The 16,383-nt window shown below is 37.6% G+C and overlaps 1 protein-coding gene across 2 annotated transcripts in view; it reads left to right on the forward strand.

Moving 5' to 3' along the window:
• The window catches only part of TENM1 (teneurin transmembrane protein 1), a 344,632-nt gene that overhangs the window by 83,798 nt on the left and 244,451 nt on the right, over positions 1 to 16,383 (forward strand). For both annotated transcript variants that reach the window (XM_037408500.1, XM_037408501.1), the window contains exon 2: positions 5,680 to 5,958. In XM_037408500.1, the coding sequence (XP_037264397.1) occupies positions 5,742 to 5,958 (217 nt within the window). In that variant the 5' untranslated portion in view covers positions 5,680 to 5,741. The remainder of the gene's footprint in view (positions 1 to 5,679; positions 5,959 to 16,383) is intronic.

A 16,383-nucleotide genomic window follows, 5' to 3' on the forward strand; every position in this document is an offset into this window, starting at 1 on the left:
GTTCCACAGGAAAAGTTCATGGGAATTTTTGTCACTTATTGTTTGTTTGGTGGTTGTTTATTTGTTGGTTTATTGTTGCTGTTTGTTTTGTTGTTGTTTTTTTTTTATTTTGGTTTCTTCATCAATCTTCTAGGGATTGCTTTCAATTACTCTTTCTTGATTTTAGTATGAGCTTTTTCCTTCTAGTGGAAAGTAATATTTGCTTCCATCCTACTGACTTTCCATGTTTTTTCGTAGTGCTATTTAATTCTGTGCATCATCTAGAAACATAGTTTGTTCCTGTTCCACTGCCACTCAACTGTTTTAGCTTGTATTTTTCTTGCTGCATATAACAAAAGAGAGAACTTTAAGGATCACATAAGGACTTCCTTTGTTTATAATATCTAAACAAATATTTGAGGGATATAGTTCTGAAGGTATGTACAAGGTCAGAATATTTTTTTCTTTTTTCCCCATCTTGGTATTGCATTTCTCAAAGGTTTAAATCAAGTGTGTTTGCTTTGTTTTGCCTTTCATATTTTACAGTTTTGTATTTCAGAAAAGACTTGCAGAATAAAGGTACTGTTATTTTTGCCTTCAGCAATCCAGAGCTGAAATACCTGCTTAGTAGTTCATTTTCAGAAACCAGTGGTCTGAAAAGCTAATAAGCAAATGGTAGCTTTCAGATAAGGGTATGCGTTGAAAAAAAAAAAATATAGGAGAGAATTGAGTGAATGTGTGGAGCTGGGGTTTGTAGTTCATTGAACGCCTCCCTGAGAACAAAAAACCAGAATTACAGGGGGCTGCCTTCTGAATCTAGGTTTTGAATATATGCAAACAAGTTTTTGCGAACAAGACTGTTTCCTGCTTATACTTTAGCATCATAACTGCAATTACATTTTAATTCTGTGTAGTTTGGAATGCCTGAATATTGGACATAAGCTTAGTTAAGGCCAAAAAAAGGTTACAGTGCTTCATGTTTTCACTCTTGTACAATTCCAGAAGACCCCATTCAGCTACATGATACTCATTTCATCATCATCCATACCCTGACCTGTTAAATAAGTCTGGTAATCGGTGCCCACTGACTTGCTCATTAAATGGGCACCCTAACAGAGCAGCCTGTTAAGAATGTATACAAAGCGTTATTAAAGTGATGTGTTCTCTGTGGCACCACTGTATTTGAGTACAGAGCCTCTATGCAGTATTAAATGCATACAGTGAGTTTTCTTATAAAATATCTATTGATTAGTGTGTGCACTGCAAAGAGCCTCATCACAGGCTTCCTCAGAAGCCACAGTTACCCTCATGGTTTTGTGCTTCAGAGCACGCAGGATTCTGATCTAAGCAGAATGTGAAGTTAGGTGGTTGATGTAAGGGGTTTTGATGCTAGTTGAAATGTGAAAATAGTTTCTAATAACACATGCAACAGGCATTTAGAAAGTTGCATAAATCATACATTAAAAATATAGATCCATATGCATATAGGTATTAGCTCCATTACTTAAAAGGTGGGGGTTTTCCATCTAATAGAGCTGTTTGACTTTTTTGATTTTGCAGAAGTGTTTCATTGTGAATTTAAGGGATGCTTAAGTTGTGTATTCTGCAGATCTAACTGAAACTGTATATGATATATTTTAAAGTATGGTTGAGATTTATTTGCTATTCAGTGCCTAAATATATATTTCATATATTTATAAGTTTATCGGTATCATAAACATATAATTTTACATTTTATATTTTTTTTCTTGTTAAATATTTTATGAACCCTTTTAAGGACAGAACAGTGATGGAAAGGTCAAAAAAGTACTATTCTTTGTGAGGAGAGCATTAAGACACACAAAGGTCACTTACAGGAACTGTAAGCTCTTATGAGACTTTATCATTTTGCTGACAAGGTCAACTTGATATTGATTGGCTGGGTATTTTGTTTAGTTACTTGAAGGCCATTTATTTGAAGAAACGTGTGTAAACATCCAGGCAATATTCTTTATACACCTGCCCTGTTCCAGCATTTTGAGTTGCTTATTGTGTTGTCTTTTTCCAAACAAAATATGAAATAAGGTTAAAGCATTTGATTGCCAGTGTTTAAATTTAGGTTATCGTAACATACCATCATTCGTTAAATTTAACTGAATCTCCTACTGTAGAAAAGCTTGAAGATTTGATCTGTTTTTTATCATGTGTTCCTGAATCATAAAACCAATTTTTGATGAAAAATTTTATGAAGTATTTTTCCAGTCCTTGCAAATGATTTATCACCTGCTTTCATATCGGGTCAGGTAGCTGTGGGTTTATGAGACATTAATGCCCTAAGCAAAAATAAAGGAAGCACAGGTTTGGTCCATGTGTGAAAGGAAGCTGAAGTTTATGGTGGCGTTTGATGCTCTGTCTCCAGCCCTTACGTGAGCTGTTAGTGCCACTGTGGTTTTTAGATGGCTTTGATAAAATTGGGTTGGGGTGGGAAGGGGAGAGTCAGGTGAGCTGAGGACTTTCTTCCATCAGGTAGTGAACGAATTGGCAACTTGGGGTCTGGCTGCAATACATCTGTGTCTGCATCCTTCTGCTATAAAGGCTGTAAAAGTCTTCCTGGTGTTGAGGGCACTGAGGGCAGCCAGTGTTACAGCCTGCCGCTGGCCTGGCTTGGTGGGCGGGGTTGTGCTGGGAAAAGCTGAGCGGTGGCTTCACACACGTGTGCCAGGCTTGGCATCCCACCAGCTGGAGTGTGGCCGTGAATGGCCATGGCAGTAGTAGAGCCCCTGAGCAGAGGGAAGGTGGTGCTAACCTAGCTGTGATACTCGTAAGCTGGTCGGGGGGTTTTAATCATTCTTGCCCATATGTAATAGGGAATAACAAAGTTATAGCTTTTAAGGGGCTATTTCATGGAGCGTTTACATTAATTTAGGTTTGAGAAAATGCACATCCATATATGTGAGAAAACAGCACACATGAAAGTAACACAGTAAAAGAGAAGACCTGAAATATGTAATGAATCTAATATTAATTGCTTACATTAAATGATTTGGTCTGTCTGCTGCCTTGGTTAACATTGTTAAATATATTTCTACTACAACCTCTTCTCACAAAAAGTGAAGACTTGTTATTAAAACTTGTTTTAAAAGAATAAAAATAAGTCTTTGTTAAGTAGTTGGTTTTCTTCAGCCCAAGTTTTACAGGTCTCTCTGCATCCTAATAAATTTTTGTTACTCGTTTAAAAAGAAAAAAAGTCACTATTGAAACCTCCTGCAAAATAGATGCGCAGCAAAGTTCTCCTTAGGGGGAACTTGTGTGTAATCCCCCCTGCCCTCCTTCCTGAGTCAAGGTGCATAAGTATGCTACTAACTTTTCCAGTAATTAGTTAATTTGTCAGGCTTATTGTTTCCCGCTTTTGAAAGCGGGATGCAGTCTGTGCGTCTGAGGCTTCTTGCACTTGTTGCCTTCATGGAAAAATTTATTTCTTGTCTACTGCCTTGTCCTAGCAGAAACCTTTAATTTATCCTCATTTTCCTCTGACTTCTGTGGCACCATCTCCATTTGTTCTGTCAGACAGGATATCTAGGAGGGCTTTTCCCTGTCAGTAACCATTTCTACAAAGTCATCAGGTAATCTTTTAAGACAACCCTGTGCTTGTTAGTCACAGCACCTTTGAGTTCTTCTGTTGCAGATCAGACTATTAAAGTAACTTATAAAATAAGTACTGAACTTCTTAGGCAATAATAGGCAGTGTTGGCAAATAACAGTAAATTATTTAGGCAGATAGCTTTTGAGAAGCAAATAGTGCTTATTAGTAACTTGTCTGCACAGAAGCATCTGGATCAATCCAGAGCGCAGAATCTTGCGTTCATTGCTGAAGCCCCATGACACACTTGTCAGCCAGCCTTGGGCTCTGGCAGGCTGGCAGCTCCTCACTTTGTCTTTTTAGTTCTCTCTCTTGAAGAGTTTATTGACTTGAGTGCTTTCAAGCCCTCTTTGTTGAATAGGAGACATGAACTCTATTTTTTATTTGTTTATTTTTTAATGCTGGAGCTCTGTGTCTGGGTGCTATTTGTTTCTGAAGAGCTCTTCCATCTCAGGTTAAATGGTGAAACTCCCTGAGGTGTTGCGTTTCAAGCAAAGATGTGTCTTTAACCTCTTTCCCCAGATAGAGCCCTGAAACATGCAGAAGAGAAGGCATGCACTTTGTGGTGTTACTTGTGCTGTAGTGGTCTGTCTCCTTTCCTGCCATTCCCCCAAGGGTTCTGTGGGCCTGTATTTTCTTTTTCCATTACTGTGTTAGAAATCTTATTCCCTCTTCACACCATGGGCATTGTTTTCCGCTCTTGCTCAGGAAGGTGGTTCTTTCAAAAGTATTGGGAGGACACACAAGCAGGAGATGAAGTTTTGTTACGCTGGAACACGGTGACAGCTGTCATCAGTTGTTTCCCAAAAATTCAGACAATTTCAGAAGTTAAACTCATCTCTATAGCCCTCTAACATGGAGAGCTTTCTGTGGGTTCTTTTATGTTTACCTTTTGTGTGTTTTCACTTTTTCTGTGGCTGCTTTTGGACATTCATATTGTACACTCACAGCTGGCAATGTATGTGGTTAGAAGTCCTTGTTGCAGTTAGTAAATGGGCTGATATCAAACTGAGTATTAAACTTACATCCCTCTGCTGCTGACCTTAAAATCATTAAAAAGCTGTGAACAACTGTTTTTTAAGCAAAATCTTTTTTAACTTCTATGGTTTTGGTCTTCTAGCAATAATATTTAAAGCCACCTTTTTTTTAGCATGTGTTCATCTAAAAAAAACCCAAAACCTTAAATTTATTTTAACGGAGCTCCCTGTATGTGAACAGTGCTGCTGTAGAAGGTGTGCCATAACCCCTGTTATTTCATTGCAGAGTTTGCCTTAAAATTAATGATGGAAACAGCTTTACAAAGGCAAGGTTACAGGACAAGTGCAGTAGTCGCATGTGCAGCTGTAGCCCGCTTGATTTTAATGATACTGGATTTGAACATCATTTTAATGATACACAAAACTGCAACCTGCAGTCTGGAAGATTTCGTTGAGGTTCAGTGGAGCCATCATGTTGGTATGAGATTAGACAGGAGATGCAGAGGCAGAAAGGGATTATACTGCAGGATCGAAGCAGCTTCTTGTTGAAATGTTGACACAATCCAAAAGGAAAATGTCCATTTCTGAACCATCGTATGCTCTCATAGAGGAAGAGTCTGGTGTATTTTGGTTTTTACCAAGTCTGGTGGTTTTCTAAAGTGTGAAGTCTCTTATTCTTGATTAAATGTAATTTAATTTGCAGCAAAATACTTCAAAAGCGTGAACTTTCTGTTTTGTAGGATTCATATTTTAAGAGATACAAAATGTTATTTTCACGTAATGTGAATATGCATCCCTTTAGAAAAACAATAACGGTTCTGTCTTAGCTTTAATAGCAAATACAAGGTTTTGCAACGTTTTTTTGTGCATAAGGTGTAGTTATTGCTTGGTTTAATGGGGTAGGGCTTAAGGTTTGAGGATTTTGTTTTTTTACTTCAAGTCACCGTTATTTTAATTCTACTTTTAAAAGTAAAACAATAAGACATGTTCAGATTCTTTCCTGGATTATAGTGATATTAATGCAATTCACTTACATTAACTGAAAATAAAATTAGGCCTTTGTGAGCTAAATATGACATCTGAATTGGATTTTTTTTTCCCCAGGACTATTTTCTTGAGGAGTTCCAGTTGCTTGTTTTCATGACTTTGAGCCTATTTAATCAGAGATGGAGCAGATGGACTGCAAACCCTACCAGCCACTGTCAAAAGTCAAACATGAAGTGGATCTAACTTACACGAGTTCTTCAGATGAAAGTGAAGATGGAGGAAAGCAAAGGCAATCTTATGACTCAAGAGAAACTCTGAATGAATATAGCCAAGAGCTAAGACTTAATTATAACAGTCATAGCAGGAAAAGAAAAAACATTGACCAGTCCACACAAGGTAAATTGTTTATTTTATCTACTAATTATGGCTATTACTTTCTGATTATGTACTATGAAACAATATCATGTTGTCAGCAGAAAAGCAAACATTTTGTTTTCAAAGGCTTGTAGTGAAAACCCACTTTTTACTTATTTTTAACCATACCATAATATCAGAAATTTACGAAATTTTTTTCTGTTTATTTTGGGGTTTTTTGAAGTAAAATTGCTTTTCTAGCAGAGTGGACTGGCTGGTCTTCTGGAGACCATCACATGATAGCAGCAGATAAATATCTCTTTAATAGTAGCTACTCTACTTACCGATGTTGACTGATTAATTATTTACTGCCTTTGCATACATTGTGTGCATTTTGGTATAAAATCAACATCAAGGCTGTAGCTATCTCTGCATGTTCTTACAAAACATAAGATTGAATTCAAATGCAATATTTAGCCTAACAAAATTTCTGATTGTATAAACAACCAACTTATTTAAAACCTGAAGATAATTAGTGTACTGTAAAAAAAAATTTAAAGAAAAAAAACCACCACCACCCCAAAAAACAAACAAACAAACAAAAGCCAACAGTTAAGTTTCTTTTTTTAGCCTTTTGCATGATAAGGACAGGAGCCTAGGACAAATATTTGAGAGCTTATGTTGGTTGAACTAAGGTTAGGAAAAGCTGCGGTTTGGTCAGAGATAAAAGCTAAAGACTAAGACTAAAGAAATGGAGGGAAATAAGCAGAATTTACTGCAGCATTCCCCGACAGACTGCTGCTCATGGAAACACACTTTCTACAGACATGTGGCTTATCTGTTTCCTTTGGCTCTGTCACAAATGCAGAAGGCAGGATGGTGGGGCAGGGAGAATATTTTTAGGAATCAGTGCTGTGTATCAGAAGCAGCAAGAGTCCTGTCCCCTTAAAGGTAACAGTAACAGGGTTCCAGGGACAGTCACTCCCTGCTCTACAGGAAGGTGGTTAAATTGATCTGTTGTAGTGTGGCCAGTATTTCTCAGCAAAAAATGTGGTACTTAAAAAAAACAAACAAACAAAAAAACACCCCACCCCTCCCCCCCAACAAAACAAAAAAACCCTCCAACCAAAACCCCCACCATACACGCACAAAAAAACCCCACGTGCACAAAGCAACTCAGTCCCTCACTGCTCATTCAGAAAAGCCTTCTCTTGTTCTTGGATATTAGATTTCTTCTTTTACAAGAAAATAAAAAAATAGGCTTTTCGGTGCTGGAATATTTGTCTCCTCTGTGATGTGTAAATTAATGCAAAATTAGAATAGCTGTGCTATGTATCCTTTACAGCCTTTTCGGTTTTACTGCAGATATTCTGAATCAAGTTACTTTCATAATACTGGTGTTGCCTGAAAGTACCTATAATTCATGGGAGAAATAATACCTAGCTGCCAGAGATAGCCTCGATCCATGCACATATATTCCCTCCGAAGAGTTACAAAACTGCAATATTGGGAAAGAAAAAGTCATGAATAGAGTTTTCAACAAAGTATTGTATAGAAAACTCAACTTATATGCTTGATTCTTTATAAATGACTTGATCTTGGACATGCTATGAGAGTTTGGCTAAGATGGGGCTACATTGTTGTAAATGGAGATGATGTAAATTTACTTGTAGATCTACTTAAAGCAACTACCTCTGATAACTGGCTATGAAAGCATAACCTCTGCATTGGCCAGGCCTCTCAGGAGCTCCCCATTTGCAAGGCTTTGCTGCTGTTGGTATTCACGTTAGCTGTAGCATCACATATACATATACAAAGGTTGTAGGCATAAGAAACCAGCCTGAGTGTCGTACATGGAATTTATTCTTCCAGAACAGTGCCTTTTGAAAGCAATCGCATTAATAATTTTGGAGGAATGGTCAAATTAGTGTGCATTTCTGCAAGAAGTTGTCAGGCATGAACTTACCTCACTTACTCAGGCCTGGCCTGTTAGGAATCAGCTTTATGCTTGCACAGACTGACAAGGATTTTGCACTCATGTTGTAAGAGGATTTTATTGGAAATATATGCCCCAAGATTTTTCTATTCACATTAACTTTTATGAGATACTGTATGAATTTGCCAATCTTCTTTCACAAGCACTGGTATTTTTCTTTTTGGAAGCAATACAGTCTTTTACTGCTTCAAACTGCAGTGTGAGGCTTGATGTCCATGATCACAGAAACTCACTTAAGCCTCTCCAGTAGTTTCTCCATGTGCAGGGCAGATGTCTAGGCACCTTCTATCCTGAATTGTCTAGGTCAGTGTATCATTGTTTAATATATACTGTTTGCTTTACCGTCTTACTGAGCATAAAACTGTTTTTGCAAACATATGCTTGTGTGCTGGTTGTAAGGATGGAGCTGAATTTTGCTTGTTATACTAGAAATCATAGTTCTCTCCTGTGACTAATCCAGTTTAGTATAACTGATTTAGTTATTGCACAGCCTAGGTATATCTGTTTGGCTTCCCAGGAATTCATCCCTGTATCTTTCTAGTAATTTAAATCATACAGTTTTCCTTTGCCACAAATTGAACCCAAACGTTTGGCCTGGCAAGCAACACAGATCTGAAATATAACTGGTTGAGCTCAAAATTCAAATGGGCAAAAAAGTTTGTAAAGCTGGCTGTAAATTTTCACACTTCAGCCAGAGTTTGATTTGATTTCAATTCTAGTGTGTTATTTCCAAAATGACACCAGGTTTCACGGTGTATGGAAACTGGGCGTTGGAGAGTTCTTGGTGATTCTTGGTAGCTGCTCTGTCAATACCAGAGAAAAAATAGGTTCATTTTTGGACTCTGAATCTGGCATGAATCCATTAAACTGTAGATGGAATGTGATTTAAATTCATTCTTTTCTAAAATTCCTCATCAGACTCTTTAACAAAGTTTTTCTCATGTTTGGCATGTTTTTTGGAATGTAAAACCAAAAAAAAACCATAAAAAATGAAACCCAACACCCCCACAGTACCCCTTTTCAAAGAGGATTTTTCTGCAAGGACGGCTGTGTACTATGGCATTGCTTAAGACTATTACATAAAAAAATTCTACATATTAAGGCTAAAGGGTCATCTGTAGTTGTACCCCCAGGTAGCAATGTAATATTCTTCACTAGCTACTGGTACTGAAATAGTGCGTGGTACTTAGTGTGGCATGAATTAATGGTTTGCACAGCGAGGATAAAATTCATGAACTTCATCCACAGAAAGTGTGAGAATACATGAGAAAACAGACACATCGTAACAGTTATGAATGAAGTGATAATGATGAAGGGTGAGATAGCAATCAAACAAGCTCTAATGATGGAATGTGAGAAGAAAATTGTTTCAGAATAAAAAAAATACTAAGGAGAAGCTTATAACAGGAAAAAGTGTAGAGGTATTTGTACTGATCTAGTTAGTGTTGTGAAAATAATTACTAATTTAGATGTTTGTGGAAACTGGAAGAATTTGTATTGGCTACTTAATAATGGTAAGTTATATAAATTAGACTGGGCAGTCACCTGAATTTAGTAAATAGCTTCAGAGTAAAATGTGATTCATTGTTCAAAGTACAGATATCTCTCAGCAGTTTCTGTGAAGTTTTCTGTTATGAGCAGTTTGACTATTTCATTGTTACTATCAATATTGAGGATTTATTTCTATGAAAAGTTTCATTTGAAATCTGAGATTATGTAAAGTCTTTCTGCGTGGGTATTTATGTGTTTGCATATGTAGGAACCGCCATAAACCAGACCTCTACATGGCATGGACTCAAGGGAGCATTTTCAGAGTTCTCAAATATATACTAAGAATTGAATAGCACTGTTAATATTTTCCAAAACATTTTTTGTGTCAGTTTTGTTCGAAAGGCCATGTAGTCTAGCAAATTACAAAAAAAAAAAATGTTTTAAAGATTGAAAACAATACCAAAATACAGAATACGTAACTGCTTCAATATTCTCGTACTCCTTACAATTCCTGAAGTTGTATCACAAATCTTACTCTTCAAAGAGGAATGATTTATTGGTTGGTTGCACACATCTTATAGATAGGAATATATAAGAAAGAAAGAAAGGAAAAAAAAAACCCACAATCCCAGTAAGTACAGAATTAATCTATTGATTGAGCAATGATTTCTAGGTGTTACTCTTGAGCTCTGCTACTGATCTCCCTCGTGGAGAGTCCGGTGCAAGATAAATTGCGTCTCTGGAGTTATTTGCATCAGAAACTTGTAATTATCTGACAGTTCCAGATTTAACAAATAACACCATAGAGTGTTTCAAGTTGAGCTAAGTTTTACTAGCCTAACAACTCAATGTGAGCAGATACAAATCTCTCCTGACAAAGCATCATTGACTCCTGAAGAGTCAGTGCTAATTGCATACTCTGTACATCTTTAAAATGCATTCTCTTAGTCACTGGAATATTCAGACTCCTCTTTATCTGAAAATATGTAAATCTGCAATATCTCAACCTGGCAAGAAGATCTTACAAAGTAAATTCCTGGCAGACCCAGTATCATATAGTTTGGGGATATTGGCAAACATAGTAAATTAATTCTTGGAAGAATCTGTAAACACAGTGTTTTGTACTTGAAAGAGATGGGATACAATTGGCAGAAGACATCAGAAATGCTGTTCTTGCTAGGAAGCTCATTGACGGACCTGGATGCAAGGTAAAATGTCCTTATAGTTGTACCATACATTGATTAACTTTCTAGCTTATTTGTGACGTGTTCACATAATCAGAGGTTTTCTTCCACAGTTTTCTCTGGTTCCACCAATGTAAATATGAAAGGAGCTGTACTCTACAAATGCTGGCAATACAGAAAAGCTGTATGGCTTTTAGCTTAATTATAGATTTGTAGAAAACACTAGTTTAGAGGAATGAATTCCTGATAGGATAAGCATCTGGGATTGAGTCACTAGCATGATAAAGTTTATTGATTGTTAACAATATGAGCATACGGCGGTAAATTTCTGGTTAGGCAAACGTGTATTTCCTGGCAAGACAAATATATTGAACTATATTATGGGCAAAGCAAACTGGAGTTATTCCTAGCATAAGGATCCAACAGCAAATATTTTCTGGTAAATCTGTGTGAAAAAAATCAGCATTACTAGTATTCTAGGAAACGATGTTTTAGAGTTTTAGAGGTGTTTTTTTTTGGTTTTTTTTTTTTTGGTAGGCCAAAAGCTGCAAATTGCTAATGTAATAAATGTTTTGTAGAGAAAGTATTCTTTCCTGAAGAAATTATCTTCAGGAGCAACAGGTAAACAAATCCAGCTAAATGTTCAAAGTCTTTCTTGAATGAACCCCATTGGCTTCATGAAAAGGCCGCGTCACAATGTGAGAGCGCTGTGCTCTTCAGCCTAAGGCCACTTCTCTTTCATCCTGGATTGTTTGAGCTTACTGCCGTTATCTGATTCTCATTTCTGCCCTCCCTTACGTTCTAGTAATGGTAAGGATATGTAGGCAATAGGAATGGTCCAGTGCTGAAAAGCACTTTCTTTGCCTAGAGAGGAAAACCTACTTGTTGAGCGCAAAAATTGGTGGTCTGTTCTCCTGTGGTTTAAAGTTTGGCAAATTTAAGCTAACCAGGAAGGAAGACTTAAACACATGTAACTCTTAACACCATATGACCAGTCAAAACCAGTTTTACTTATCATCATAGACATAAATGTAAGGAGTGCTGACAAGCGCTGGTAGGAAATTGTCCTGTCAGGAAAATGTCACAGTGTTTGTTTGTCATCTGTGAAGTAACAAAAGCTTTTTACATAATAGCCATTTTTTTTCTCTGCTTTTAGAATTATGTAAATCCATTCAGGACAGCAGATCTGCTTTGTGTCAACACCAGAACTACGGAGAGTTGAATTTGCGCTGCATGTAGTGTGTGCTTTTTGTTTCAATTACTTTATTTTTAAGTGACATCTAAAGGTTAATAAGCCGATCTTTATTAGCTTCTATCCAAATCTCTTATGTATAAAGACTAGAGTACTACTCTGACATACCCCAAGTCTGTGGTCATGTGAGTCCTTCAAGAGGAAATTGATGCCAACGGAGTGGCTGTGATTTACCGTCATTTTAATACAGATTTGGAGCACTTATCTGGGGGAATTTAGGATTCTCTGCTTTTAAACTTCCATAAAGAGCAGTTAATGAAGGGAAACATTTTATCAGGGGGCATCACCAGACTCTTGTTGATATTAAGAACGTAGAGCTCAAGTGCCGTCAGTACTAACGTGGTAGTCAATGGAACAGGGTAGAAGAGTTCAGTGTAGCTCTACCTGTTAATTACGTATTTTGGAGCCTTTGCCAGTAGCAAAATAAAAAATAATATAATGGCTATTTATTGACATGTAAAAAGGACACCGTAAAATGCATTGTTTATGTTTGCAGATGGAGGGGAGATCATCGATTTTGAAAAGGATAAGAAAAAGTATAAATTGGAAAGAAAGTCTCTCTTAAAAGAACTGCTGCTATGCAGGCTTTTAGAAATGTGGTAGTTTTGAACTCCAACTGTGTAGAGCCTTACCAGCAGCCAAACATATATTGGCAAATTGCTATTAAATTGTTTACTATTGTCTCAAGGCAACCCCAGCGCTCCCGGAATCAGCCTGTGTGCCCAGTTCACTTGTCAGTGTTATTCCTCTCCTTTGTCCTCCCCATGTTTATTATCTCCTCTGTTGCGCTTCAGCTCGTATTTTTTACTTCTCTTGTTCCCAAGATTTTCCTATGATGAGGTCTGTGGGTTGATGATGGGATGGGATTTTTTTTTTTACCTTTAAGCTGCATAATTTGTTTAGAGCTGTGTATAGAGTTGTTGTGGAAGGTGATTGTAGCACAGTGGAATGAAACATTCCTGAGTTCTGGAAGACGAAGGTAGGAACAGGGTGATTACGAAGGAAACCTGGTATCTTTGCAAGTGCTTTTCTTGAAATTTTATAATTTATGGAAGAAAATAGAAAAATAACATAGAAGACTTCTGGTAACGTACTATTCCTGGGTAGGGCTTTTGCCTCAAGACTGTTGAAGTATTTGTACTATTAGAATCTTTTTCCACTTCTTTGCAAATGCCAGACATTCGAATTTTAGACTTTTAATGTTGCCTACAACATTATTTGGCTTATTTTAGAAAATCTTCGAACTTAATTTAAGCATTTTATTTTTTTTACTTGCAAATTTTCGAGCAGGGACTTGAAGCGTAACGAAGTGCTGTCTGTGTACGGTCACACAGTATATCCCTGGTGCTGCCTCGTGAGAGGGACTCAGCTTTCAGTAGAGGGTGATTTAAAGGTTCTTCTGGGCTGTATGCTAGCGGAAGGAAGCGATAGCTAATAAGCTCCATCTCCTGCTGCTGTGTGTTACACCATCTGCTCTGAGTGTTTATGAGCTTCATGTTGTCCAAAAAAAATCACATGTGAGGCAGAGTAAAAGACTCCACATTCCCAAAGCTTTAGTGCATTGTCTCCTCCTGTATTCCCTTGCAGAAATAGGGATTCCTGGTGTGCTGTGCTGGGCTTTGTTTGGCTACTTGTGTTCTAATCACGGTGATGGTACCATTTCCCGGAGAAAACCAGTTCCCTGTGGCCTCCTGGACTGCAGCTTTCTCTGTGTGGGGAATAGCTGCAAACTCAAAGGAAAGGAAAAGCTGCAAGCTGCACTTCCAATTAGACCCCCTCTGGATCTTCTTTCTTGATTTGCCAAGGAATTGGAAATCTCTCTCCCTGGAATAACTGGGGTGAGGAAACTGTATGTTTATGGCTTCATTTACAATTTCATGGAAGGAATACTTTCCCTTCATCAAATCAAAATACACGAGTAAAGTGAATGTGCAAAGAGACTCTTTTCCCACGAGGCTGAAGTGGTTGCTTCCTTCCTAGATCACAACTGTTACAAAAGCTTGTAACCTTCTATCACCATTCCCGTAATGCTGCTTCCAGTCTTAGAGTAGCTGCCATCAACCCAGTGAAAAAAAATGCCTTGTATGATCAAAAATAGTTCCAGTCTCGTAAGTGATTCCTTTTGATTTCAAAAGTGAATATCCAAGAGAGGTGAAAAGGGAGGGGAAAAAAAAACTACTGAGAAAGGAAATAAACTAGAGAAGGATCACAGTGCGTTTCCAGTCCCCTGCTAACAAATCTCATCTAAGGAATAAAAAAAATCATTCTCTGAACGTTGCACAAGCTTAACAATCCTTTTGTCAGCGAACAGATACAAACAACAGTCCTAATTTCTCTTCTCTTCTCTTCTCTTAATGACTAATTTTCCATGGTGTAAAATGCCAGAAATCATAGAAATAAAATCGGGAGGGAAGAGTAACCCAGCCAGTGTAACTGAAACAGAGATACAGCAATCCTTACAGTAACCTGTGTCCAGTACTAATGGAGGAACCACAACCAGAGGCTTACATTTTTGAGTTAGTGTTCTTTGGAATTCTGCTTGTCAAAGCCTGAAATTATATCTGCAAAATGTTCTCACTATAGTAATGGAGCCTCTTCCTGTAACATTTAAAAGTGCCCAAGAAGATCTGTTGTAGGTTAAAATCAAGATGTGAACAAACATCAAGACACAGCACTGAAGGCAGTATCACAGAGCATGGGAACCAGCGGATGGCTCTGCACTTGTCCTACAAGCCGTTTTAATGCACATACTCTTGCTGTGTCTTTCATGTCACTCTTTTTGAAACGAAGAAGAGCTGTCTCATTTTCTGGAACTAGAAATATGGTTTGCTTATCTTCATTTATAGAGCAGATGCTGAAACAAAGTAACGTTTCTTCCCAGGGTTTCTCAGTTGTGTATCTGTCAGAAGATTTTGTACCTCTCAAAATAAAGAACTGTCAAGAAGTGCCTCAGTGAGTTGACATTGCTGCATATCTGGATAAACAGCAGGGTGGGTGTATCCTAATTCATTTAGAGCTTGCATTATTTTTTCTTTTGCGAATGAGACTCATTTTTTTTCTGAACTTAGCTCTATAGGTATTTATGTGAAATAAATTGTGAATGCGATTTAAAACCTAAGGTTCTTCTTTCGAAGTTTCAGTTTTTTGGGAAGCTGCTCAAAAATCAGTTTCCTGCTGACTGTCACTCATTAGGAATGCTTTCTGAGTAGATGAAGTACCTTTAGCTCAGATGGAAAAAACAGCATGGAAGGAATAAGGTAATGTTTAACACCAGCGGGCTGATTCTTCCAGCACCACCCCCCAAGCACCAGTTACATAAGAAAAGTGAATGCCCAGTACAGCTGATACAGTCACTTCCAGCTGTAACCTCAGGAAAAAGGGTCTTAGGACCTAGAAAAAGTCACATAGCAAAATAAACAGTTGTGGTGAAAATCACCGAGAGAGTATGAAGCCAGTGAATTCAAATGGCAATATTAGCACAGTGACTAATGAGATATAAACATTAAGTTTTGTAAAATTTTTGAAAGATTAACTGTGCTTTATTCATGATTAATGTACTGAAATTTGTAACTGCTACAGAAGTTGCGTCTGTAAGGAAGAACATAAGCAATGGACTGTCTTGAATACTGCGCTCAGAAATAGGCTGTTACACAAGTCCTAGTCTTGTTTTCTGATAACTGAAAATGGTAATATCTGAAAAGCTGGACAGACACTGACTTAATCGATGTAAGGTGCTTAGCTTCACATGTGTTTCTTGAGCTGCCAAGAAAAACCCAATCATATGAGCCAGTACTGTTACCACGTTTTACAGATGAGAGCTGCAGAGGAAGCTGTTACTAGCTAAAGAGAAGTAGCCTCAGGTTATGCTGCCCATGGCCCCTGGAAGTGGGACAAGTCTGTTTTTGAGACTGCAGTCCCAAAACTACCCTTCCTGCTTACCTGGGAGTGGAGAAGGATCTGGACCTCCCTGCTGTTTGCACTTTCTTAACACAGAAGCGTACCGTGAACTGTGCAGAGCTTTCCTTCCAAAGAAACTAAGTGGGAGGTGCTGCATTTCATGATTCAGCCATTGTTTATATCACTTTACTAGTAAGGCACTTTTCCTGGAAATAAAATAATAGAAAACAAATAACAGGAGTGAATCAACTTAAAAAAACTAGAGATGCTCAAGGTTATTCTGCTTTTGTGTAGGTGGCATTTCTAAATGTCGCAGAGCATACATAATTGGGACCGTGTGGACATGCTTCTGCTGCCTTTTGGACAAGCAGTAAGGCAACAGAAGTGGCCTGCTAGAAGAGCTGCAATGTAATCAATCCTCGTGTTTACAAAAATATGTAGTGTTTAGTGTTAGGAGGCTACCACAGACGGCAAAGTTAGTGTAATCTTAAACAGTGAGAGAAACTCATTGCAGATTCCTGAACTTTTCTGCAAAACTTCTGTTAATAACATTTGATTTTAGTTAACTGAGGTTAATCTATTTTTATTTTTATCTGCTTTTTTAAACTTACTTGAATTTTAGTTCTCCTACTTGATGCAGAATTCTT

This window comes from Falco rusticolus, chromosome 14 (genome assembly GCF_015220075.1).
Source record: "Falco rusticolus isolate bFalRus1 chromosome 14, bFalRus1.pri, whole genome shotgun sequence".
Classification (NCBI taxonomy): Eukaryota; Metazoa; Chordata; class Aves; order Falconiformes; family Falconidae; genus Falco; species Falco rusticolus.